This window comes from Hibiscus syriacus, unplaced genomic scaffold, assembly GCF_006381635.1.
Source record: "Hibiscus syriacus cultivar Baekdansim isolate YM2019G1 unplaced genomic scaffold, ASM638163v2 tig00110895_pilon, whole genome shotgun sequence".
In the NCBI taxonomy this organism is placed as follows: domain Eukaryota; kingdom Viridiplantae; phylum Streptophyta; class Magnoliopsida; order Malvales; family Malvaceae; genus Hibiscus; species Hibiscus syriacus.
This window is the reverse complement of record NW_024062903.1, coordinates 213859-225148: the sequence shown is the minus strand read 5'-3', so window position 1 is coordinate 225148 and position 11290 is coordinate 213859. Positions and strand designations below refer to the sequence as shown.

Here is an 11290-nt window from a genome sequence, read left to right as displayed (position 1 = left end):
CTGAGTTCACCACTTTGAAGTCAAATGAAGATTGCATCAACATTCATGCATTCATAAAAACATCATTTACACAATAGACAATGCATTACATTGATACATCTGAGTGCATTCAAACATGAAGTTTTACAGATCTTCGGAAGAACAAAAAGATTTATGGTAAGAAATACCTTACAAAGAAGGTATTCAAAACCACAAATACAGAAATCATGCAAACATCTGAAGAGAGATTGACGCAATCCACAAAATGAGCATTATCTTCAGATTGGGTCATGTTACCCAATCAACATGTTATTTCAAAAAAACAGAATGAGAAAACGATTTTCTTAGTTTCTCATTTTATCTTTTCTAAAATGAAATTGTTGAAAAGTAAGAAAACGATTTCCTTAGTTTTTTTACTTAGTAAACTATTTCCCACATCTGTAAGTCCTGCAGTGCATGATGTTTCCAAAAAGCCTTTGGGATCTTTTTGACGTTGTTATTTTGAAAAATAATGAGAAAACGATTTCCATAGTTTCTCATTCAATCTTTTCTAAAAATGAAATTGTTGAAAAGAAAAACGATTTCCTTAGTTTTTTTACTTAGTAACTATTTCCCACATCTGTAAGTCCTGCAGTGCATGATGTTTCCAAAAAGCCTTTGGGATCTTTTTGACGTTGTTATTTTGAAAAATAATGAGAAAATGATTTCCATAATTTCTCATTCAATCTTTTCTAAAAATGAAATTGTTGAAAAGTAAGAAAACGATTTCCTTAGTTTTTTTACTTAATAAACTATTTCCCACATCTGTAAGTCCTTCAGTGCATGATGTTTCCAAAAAGCCTTCGGGATCTTTTGATGTTTTCAAAGCCTTAGGGTCATCTGTAAGTCCTTCAGTGCATGATGTTTCCAAAAAGCCTTCGGGAGCTTTTGATGTTTTCAAAGCCTTAGGGTAATCTGTAAGTCCTTCAGTGCATGATGTTTCCAAAAAGCCTTCGGGAGCTTTTTGATGTTTTCAAGCCTTAGGGTCATCTGTAAGTCCTTCAGTGCATGATGTTTCCAAAAAGCCTTCGGAGCTTTTTGATGTTTTCAAGCCTTAGGGTCATCTGTAAGTCCTTCATGATGTTTCCAAAAGCCTTCGGGAGCTTTTGATGTTTCAAAGCCTTAGGGTCATCTGTAAGTCCTTCAGTGCATGATGTTTCCAAAAAGCCTTCGGGAGCTTTTTGATGTTTTCAAAGCCTTAGGGTCATCTGTAAGTCCTTCAAGCATGATGTTTCCAAAAGCCTTCGGGAGCTTTTTGATGTTTTCAAAGCAGGGTCATCTGTAAGTCCTTCAGTGCATGATGTTTCCAAAAGCCTTCGGGAGCTTTTTGATGTTTTCGAAGCCTTCGGGTCATCTGTAAGCCCTTCAGTGCATGATGTTTCCAAAAAGCCTTCAGAGCTTTTTGATGTTTTTAAAGCCTTGGGTAATCTGTAAGTCCTACAGTGCATGATGTTTTCCAAAAGCCTTCGGGAGCTTTTTGATGTTTCAAAGCCTTCGGGTCATCGTAAGCCCTTCAGTGCATGATGTTTTCAAACATTTCCATCCTGCTCAAAGAAGCCAAATGAAAAAATTATTGTCTTTTTCGTCTTTGCTCTATTCTTGTTAACACAAGGATGAGCAAAGAGGGGCAGCTGTAGACATCATTTTTTTCATTTAATTTTATTATTATTAAATTTATTATTATTAATATTTTATTATTATATTATTATTAAATAATTATTACAAGCCCAAATACATTAGAAGCCCATAACCCTAAACCTATTACAAAGCCCAAACAGTAACCCTAAACCCAACTAGGGTTTCTCATCTCATGCCCCAGCCGCCAATGATCTCCACCGTTGGATCTGGCAAGATCCAACGGTCCAAAGCTCTCCAGCTTGAAACCCTAGGGTATCATAACCCTAGGGACCACACGGCCGCCGCCGTTGCTTCCAGACGTTCCAGCTGCAGCGCTACAGCCACGAAGCCGCCGTCCACCAGAAGCTTTCAAAGGCCAGCTGCCCCCACATGTCGCGGCTATGGGGTGAGTCACACATAGCTCGTGACTCACCGAACTTCCCCCTCTAGTCGGTCCGAGCATGGCTCGTGGTGGCTAAAAGCCACCGATCCTGCAAAACAAAAAAAAGAGAGAAGAGGAGAAACCAAACAGAGGGGCAACCAACACACAACAAAAAACCACGGCAAGAACAGTGAACCAAACAGAGAGCAGAATACGAGAACAAATCGACACCCAATAATCAGAAAGAAGAGGAAAATTAGCATCTTACCATCATAAAAGCCTCTAAACCGTTGGAACCACCGAAATCGTTGTAAACCGAAGGTAAAACCTTCGATTTATTTTAGATATAGAACGATCTAAAGCGTTTTAGGACAAGTGAAGGCCATATTCGGCCTTAGTCGAGATCTACACTCTAGGGTAATTTGAGAATTCCGGCCACCGGCGGTGGCGGCCGGCGGTGGTGATCGACGCCGTTGGTGGTGGCGGCCGCGACAGAAAATTAGAGAGAGGCGAGAGTTTCTCTTCTCTCTCAGCTAGAGAGAGAAGAGGAAAGATGAAAGTGAGAAGCTGGCCCTTAAGCCGGCCTTAATAAGGGCCCGCCTTAAGGATTTTTAAACCCTTCCCCCAAAACGCCCGTTTTGGGGAAGGGGTATCGGTAATTTCTTGCGTGGTAAACTATACCCGCTGCCACTACAGTTTTGTAACTTTTCATTTTGGTCACTGAAATCAAATCTTGAACCTTTTAATTCGGTCTTTCAATTTATTTAGTTTATAATTTAGTCCAGCCTGTATACTTATATATTTAGGGTAAATACCGTATTTAGTCCTTACAACTTTAATAACTTTTATTTTGACCTCTAATTAATTAATTAAGGATTAATTACATTAGTAACACATAGTTTTCATAATATTTTAAACTAGAGCTTTTAATCTTGATATGTCATAATTTAGTAACCAATTTTAATTATAGTTTTATTACTTTTATATTTTTTAAATTTTATTTATTTTACTCATTGTTATTTATATTTTAATTTATATGTTTAAATTATTATTTTTATAATTATTATTATCTTATTCATATAAATATATCTACATTCTTTTAAATAATAATTTTTATTTATTTTCAATATCAAAGAAAATGGCAGTCTTAAAACAACTGGATGTCATATTCTGATATTTTAAATAATTAAACATTATAAAAATTATAATTTAGTTTTATTTAAATTATTAAAATTTTAATATTTTTTTTGTATCGAAGAAAAGAACTTCTTAAGGCACCTAGAGTCCTTTTCTGATATTTCTAAATAAATATTTTTATAAATATATTTAGTTATATATTTACTTAAAATTATAGTATAATTAAATTAAATATTTTTTTTTGAATTTTTAAATTTCTAATATAGAGACAATTTTAATTAAAAAGTACCAATTTTGGCGTGTTGTAGGGGTGCTAATCATTCCCTAAACGTAACCGACCACGAATCCCTTTTTTATAAAAAGAAAGAATTTTTGGTTAACGCAGATCAACTCATCTTTTAACTGTGTTTTCTTAAAAACTCTGTTAAAAGATAATTCTTAGGTATTCGACCTACCTGACCCAAAAGGTCGATGGCGACTCGCAAATTATTTAAAAAAAAATATTTATTCACATCACTTTTCCCGCCAAATAAAAAATTTCGTGCCCGGACGAAAAACGGTTACGACAGGTTGGTCAGTCGATATTGTCATCATCTTCTCGAGCTATTAAACTTAATGATTTGCTACATGTACCTTGTATAAGCAAGAATTTGCTTTCCGTCTCAAAGCTTGCTAGGGACATTCTAGTGTTTCTTGAATTTCATGGCAATAATTGTTGTGTTCGAGATGAAGTGACTGGGAAAGTGTTGCTGCGAGGGAAAGAAAGCAATGATCTTTATGTGTTTACAATGGACAGCAACAAAGATGAATGTGATCGAGCTGAAGTAAATTTTGCAGCTGCTGAGTTGTCTGTTTCGAGAGATGTACTGTGGCATAGACGCCTAGGTCATCCTTCCATATATACATTAGATGTTATAGCCAAAGAACTTGATGCAACAATTTCATCCAATGTGAATAAAATGTGCGTAGCTTGTCATATGGGGCGTAGTCATAGGTTACCTTTTCCTCAATCCAACACTCATATACTGCACCATTTCAACTTGTTTTCACAGACCTTTGGGGGCCTCCATCTGTCCTCCATGGTTATAAGTATTACGTTAGCTTTGTTGAGACTACTAGACATATATGGCTATTTGCTTAAAGATAAAGGCCAAACAGTCTCGGCGTTTCAATTGTTTCATAAAATGGTAGAAACGCAGTTTGGTCAACCATCAAGGATGTGCAGAGTGACTGGGTGGAGAGTTTCGAAGCTTCACAATGATGTTAGTCAAGAAGGACTAACCCATCGATTAACATGCCCTCATACCTCATAACAGAACGGTGTAGTTGAGTGAAAACACCGTCATATTGTCGAGTAAGCGCTTATCTTGTTGGCTCAGGCTTCTATTTCCGATTTTATATTGGTCATATACAGTTTTTGCCGTTCACCTTATTAATCGGTTGCCAACTAAGAAAAATTCTTTGGTAATAATCAATTAAAAAGGGATGAAAGTGTTTAGAGTTTGTGTTTTCCACATTTGAGACCCTTTCAAAGAAATAAACTGTCCTTCAGTCTCAGCCTTGCACTATTTGGGAGTGAGCCCTCGGTATAAGGTTTTTCTGTGTCTTGCTCGAGATGGTTGAGTTTTTATATCTAGACATGTGTCTTTAATCCATCAGTGTTTCCCTGTGCAGGTGATGGTGATAAAGCTGTTGGAAATACAAGTCAACGTTCACAAGAAATTCAAGTTGTTATGGATCCTTGAAATTACAGAACCATGTACACGATGTACTGTAGCAGAGCCATGCAAGGCAGTGTAATTGGTACTAATTCTTACGGTCAGCAGTCTGAAATGTGGGAGACACCTCGTGTCTCAGGTTCGCCGCCAGTTATATGTGAAAATGTACTTTATTGACTGAAAGTGTACCCGATGCTGCTGAAATTGGGGGGACCAGCAGACCTTTGTTCCAACATACACGTTGTAACAGTGAGCCTAGTGAGGGTGTTAGGCACCTGGTGTCTTGGATTGGCACAAAACCATCACCCAATGCTAACAAGGAGTAAGTGTGGGGTTTTTAAACCGAAAACCTACACGAGTTTATTTTGAAAATGAGGAGCCAACAAGTGTGCATGAAGCCATGCAATCAGATAACTGGAAGGCTGCAATGCAAGATGAATTCGATGCCCTACAGAAGAACAAGACATGGTTTTGGTGAGGTTACCTGAAGGTAAACACCTCTAGGAAGTTTGTAGCACTACACAACATATTATCTATGTTCAGTAGTACTAAGTCCATGAGCGTTAGAACCTACAAATTTGAAACACTATTAAATACCAAAACAATTTATAATCATAAGGTTTTTATGATTCTGCAGTTAAGTAACTTAACTCTAATAGAACCATCCAGATTTATATGAATAGGATGAGACGAATCTGAGTTTACGGACGAACATTCGGGAGGGATCAGATCACCTTCATAAATAATTAATCACAAATAAGATAATTTTTAAATAGCAGTTACAACAGAAAAGTCCAAAAAATAATTAACAAACTGGTAAACAAAACTTTTGGGTTAAAATAAATTGTAAAAATGAATTGAGGACATCGAAAAATGTCAAGAGAGGTTTTAAAAAGAATTAACGGTTAAAGTCGATAGTCAACAGTCAACAGGCCATGTCACGGTGGATCAGATTAGACCCAGTTCGACTTGACTAAATTGGTTCAACTCAGACTAGTTTAAAAGATTTTCCCTAGTTACGGACAACGCATACGCATAAGGGGTGACGTGTGCGGCACGTGCAACGAATATACTCGTCGACATTTTACTAATTTACAGAATTAACTTTTAAGCACAAAGAATCCCTGAGGTTGGTTCGTGGCGGAGGGAGATGAGGATTTTACAAAATCGAAACTTCCCTATCCTCACCCTCGCAAACGGCTACAACAAAGGCAACGGCAAAGCGAAGACACCAACAGAACAAGGATGACGAGAGGACTCCAACGATGCCGACGATGTCGATCACAGTAGATCGAACGATGATGAATCAACAAAAATTACTAGGCAATTAAAGGAAAAACAATGTTATAAGCGATAGAGAAAGAAAAAAAAAATGAAAAGAAAAAGAAAGAAAGATAAAGTGGGTGTTCACATCCACCGTTTCACGTGACTTCCCCGCCACGCTTCATCCCCCAATATATTATTGTTAAAAACAAATAAACAAATAAATAAGGCAGTTTAGCTGAAATAAAAAGAACGAGAATAAAAAAGGCAATGGGAGGTGAGAGAGGGCAGCAGAAACAACAATGACGAAGAAGAAGAAAAGGGCAGACCCTCTCTTTTAGAACTCCAAAACGCTCCCTCAAACACAGCAACTCCAAGAGCGGAGCCACCACCAATCGATTCCGCTACACAAAACCCCTAATTCCCCCCTCAATTCAACCCGCCGGTCCACTCGCCGAACCACAATATCGACGGCGGATCCCCTTTCCCGACTCGACTGACGGAGGAGACGATGATGACGAGCGCCACAGAAGAAGCACAGCTTGCTCGGCCTCAATTCTTCTCGTAACCATCAGCATTATCCCATCCCATCCACGCCCGATTCGGCCTCCTACAGTCCCGATTCGAATGCTGATGGTGAAGATCAGGAGGCGTCACTCAAGCGGCGCAAAGTCGTCACCATCGGCCCGGATCTGATCAAATGGTGACTAATTATACACTAATATAAAATGTTGGGCGTTGAAATAGGTTTTCGTGGGGTTTTCGAGAGTAATGTTTTTTTCGAAACTGAAAAAGAGAGATTTTACCCACTTTGTTTTGAATATGTCTGCCCATTTTATTTTATTTTGAAATTGAACTTTTGGGTTTCGCGCGTCAACTGAATTTTTATGGCTGATCGAAGATGATGGACGAGTTTTGACCAAGTCATGTGCTTTTTTTTTCTGTATTGGAAATTTAGTTCAACTTTTTGATATTTGGAGAACTTGAAATAGTGTTGAACACAGTTATTTTTCTTTATTTCCTAATTTACGAATTTTCCATAATTATTTTATTCTTTATTTTCTTGTATTTAATCTGACTTTATATATGTGCAAAATGATATACACGCATACCAATCATGTCTGAAAAGCTTCAATTTGTCTTTTCTTTTCTTTAATAAATAATAATTCAATGTCTGTGTGTCTGTTTTCTTTTGGTGCTCTTGTACTTTCTGAGTTGTTGTAGCTTTTACTGTAACTTTACTCTCTGATTCTTCGATGACCAAGGCAAATAGCTCTAGCTCTAGTTCTATCTTGTTAGTTAAATAAATACGTTTTTGATTGATAAGAGAGTTTATCATGTTTGCAGGGAAAAAGGTTATTGAAAGCGACAGACGCTCTTCATGTATAAAACCAATCTCGATTTTCATGAAAAGGAATTTCTGGGAAAGTCTTAAAAAGTGTTGGTTAATGGGTTTTTGGCAATTAACTAAAATTATTTGTCATTTATATGTAACCAGGGTCGCCGGTGGAGTCTGGCCCCACGACACCTTTGCCAGACAAAAAGTTGTTGGTGTTCATTCTTGACAGGCTTCAAAAGTATGTGTATATTTGTTCACTGGATTTTTTTCCTCTTTTTTATCCTATCATACTTTCACTGGGTTTTGATTGTTTGCTTAATCTACTTTCAGGAAGGACACTTACGGGTTTTCTCTGAGCCGGTGAATCCTGAAGAGGTGTATTTTATTTTTCATTCTTGTATAAATGTAGATTACTGATGAGTGGATTTCCAGTTCATGACATAATGCTGGATTGATCTTGATGCAGCTTCCTGATTACCGTGAGATCATTGCACACCCAATGGACTTTTCGACAGTCAGGAAAAAGCTTGATGAGGAGCTTATACAACCTTGGAACAATTTGAGGTTGTATTTCATGCCTTCTCTTCTCTCTTCTTCATTTTTTTTCTCTTTTTGTGCTGCGGCAATGCTTCTCTTTGCTGAGTTGATCATATGGATAACCAATTCATTTCTTTCTACCTGGGACAATTCGGACAAGGCAGGATCATTAAGTTGTTTGATTGTGTTTCTAAATAATTTTTAAGTTGATATGAAATTATCTAGGTTCATGTTCACCTAGAAATATTGTACTCACGAAATGAAATTTTTGGCTGCCAATTGATGCATACTATGCCTTTTGAGAATACTGTAGTGATATTAACTGTGATAATGTTTTCGTTCTTCATTTTAAGTCCAGTTGTGTATAGCATTTTGGTCTGTTAGTCTGATTGATTTTTTATTTGGATTGAGGATGTGGGATCATTGTTCTCCCTGGCCTTTTTACATTTTTTTAAGTTTATATGATAAAGAAGTTATTGGTACTGCCAATGATTGTCCATGATCTGGAATTTGATTGCAGAACTTGTTCTGATTAGTTTTGGATCACAACAGCTTATTCATCCCTAGAAGACAACTTTATATGCTGTGAGTTTGTTTTTTTCTTGTTTAGGTTAACTGAGAAGTTGACATCCTGTTGAAATGATTTGAAGTCGGTATGAGTTGCTCTTGACTTATCCTGTGGGGAGTCTATAGATTTTTGGGAACACTATAAGTTTTGTTGTAGTGATATAGTTTCCTGCATATGTGATATGATGTTGCTATGACTGAAATTGTAACTTTCGAGTTTGATTTATGCAGAAAGATGTTTTCCTATGCTCGAATGCAATGGAATATAATGCATCAGATACAATTTACTTTAAACAGGTTTGGCTTAGATCTCAACAAATATATTAATTCCTTTGATATTATGACGCTCTGGTTTAGGTTCTTTAAAAAACTGGACTCGTTGGTTAGGCACGTTCTATCCAAGAGCTAGCTAAGAAGGACTTTGAGAATTTGAGGCAAGATAGTGATGAAGGTGAACCTCAACCAAAAGTTGTGAGGAAGGAAGACCACCTGGAAAGAGCCTCAAAAAGACATTGGAGTCACCGTCTTTTGATTGCGTTGGTTCTGAGTTTTCCTCTGATGCTGCTCTAGCTACTGGAACAGATGCTTCCAGACATTCTAACACTTACAATTTGAGGAAAGTACCAAGTTCACAGAAGCCCCGCTATGCTGATCCATTTATCAGGCCCTCCTGGGGTTCTCATAGCATGACAATTATGCCAGCTGGTTGTCCGAATTGGAGAACGAATTTCCAGGTTTGATGTTCATACAATGACCTGTATAGCCTTGTTTTTTAACTTTTAAGTTCATTCTTGTTTTAAACATATTTTATATTAGCATTGAGCTATTTTTATCACGCTGCAGCTTCTGTTGTGAGGGCTGTGACGAAGTATGGGAAGAAACATTTTGCAGTAGATGAGAACAGGCGTGACACCTACAACCCTTCATGCGCTTCTGGACACAGCAGCCAATCTTTCCCATCTTGGATGGGAACTAAAACAACTAATTCCGGTGTGTTTATGTGTGTATGCTTGAATAGCAGTAATTAATGCATCACTTAAAAGATTGATCTAATTAATTGTATAAATGGCATGTTCGATCAATCTTAAGTTGTTAAGCACGGGTCTGGGAATCCTAAAATTACTTTATTGCATAATAAACAGTATATATTCATACATCTAACCAATAGGGGCATTTATAAAAGGAAAATATAAAACAATGCAGAGAATGGGCAGATTAGAATGCTAAATTGCCTATATAGTCATGGCAACCTCATTCAACAATGACTTTTGTCCCTCAATTTTATGTGTAAATTGTGAAGTTTTCCCCCTTTTCCAATGTGTATCAGGTTGGCTTGAGTGCTGAAAATGGTTATGCTACAAGCTTGGCACGTTTTGCTGCAGATCTTGGACCCTTGTTTGGAATAGCTTCAAAGAAAATCGAAAGTGTTTTGCCAAGAGGAGTGAAGTTCGGTCCCGGATGGGTAGGAGAAAACAAGATTGAGCAGCCGCGATTGTCGTTTTCCAAGAAGCAGGTATCTTCAAACTCTCTATCTGATAACTATTCCAGCAGACTTTTACTTCCAACTGCTTCTGGTTCAACCTCTATTGCTGCAAGTAGATCTCCTTTGCAAGGTAAAGAAGATGCAGAGCCAGAAACTGTCAGAGGGCCAATCTCTCAAAACGACTCGACATACACACCAGCTCATCAGTTCCAGCAAAGATCTTTACTGCACTCAGGTATCAAAGGTTCTATTAGTGATCATTCCCCTCAACCCAGATTGGTAGTGCAGCCCATGTCAGAAAATACTTCAGTGCCTTTTCAACCACAGGGCATGGTTTCAGGTAGCAGCTCCACCATGTGGCGGATGCCAAAACCGATTAAATTTGCCGATAGTTCTGAAAATGCAATGGTTATGGTGTCACATGGGGTTATTACTAATGCCCGGCTTCAGCAGAAACCCGATAACGAACAAGATTTCCTTCCGTTTCCTCCCGATCTTAATGTGAGATTCCCGGCACCGGGTTCACCTAGTTCTAGTTTGCCAATTGGTTCACCCCAGCGACCAGATTTAGCATTGCAACTCTGATATAATTAGTCACCAATCCATTATTTCCAAATGATTTGTCGCAAAGGTAATTGCAGTATTAGATCTTCGCTCCCTGGATAGATTCAATGGAACTTACCACATTCTTCATTGGAAGGTTCATTGAGTAGCAGTTGGTTCTTAAGATCATATTGTAGGGAACATTTTGTACAGATTGATATGCGAAATTATTTTTCATAAGGTTAAAAATTTACAGATTTATATTTCACGTCTAACCTGTTTTGTTTTTGTTTCTTTTGAATAGTTTAAGATGATTATAAAATAATATTTGTTTATAATTTTTCTTAGTGATTGATTATGCATAGAGTTTGTAGATATACACGTTCGTAGATGTAGTTTGTCTGAATCCAAGACCTCTAGAGATAATAACATTCCCTTTAATTATTGATGTCATTTAACGAGCTTTCTATTTTTTTTACAGAAGTAATTAATTTTATTAAAAAAAATATCTTGAATTATAATGGAGATTTATTATCATAATTATAAATTAACCACATAATTAGAATATTTTCTTAAAATTATTGACATCAAATTAGCTACATAAGATTATATAAGGATCATATAAGGAAATATTTAAAAACTTAATTGAAACTCCAATAAAGATAAATATAAAAGACATGATCGTA

General features: G+C 37.0%; 1 protein-coding gene across 1 annotated transcript; it reads left to right on the top strand.

Annotated features, from left to right (window-relative positions):
• Nucleotides 1-9839: 9839 nt before the first annotated feature.
• Nucleotides 9840-10823, top strand: LOC120145910. Its single transcript, XM_039159620.1, has 2 exons — nucleotides 9840-9848; nucleotides 9879-10823. Exons 1-2 carry the CDS (start codon nucleotides 9840-9842, stop codon nucleotides 10644-10646), a joined length of 777 nt encoding a protein of 258 aa, XP_039015551.1. The 3' UTR covers nucleotides 10647-10823.
• The last annotated feature ends 467 nt before the right edge of the window (nucleotides 10824-11290 follow it).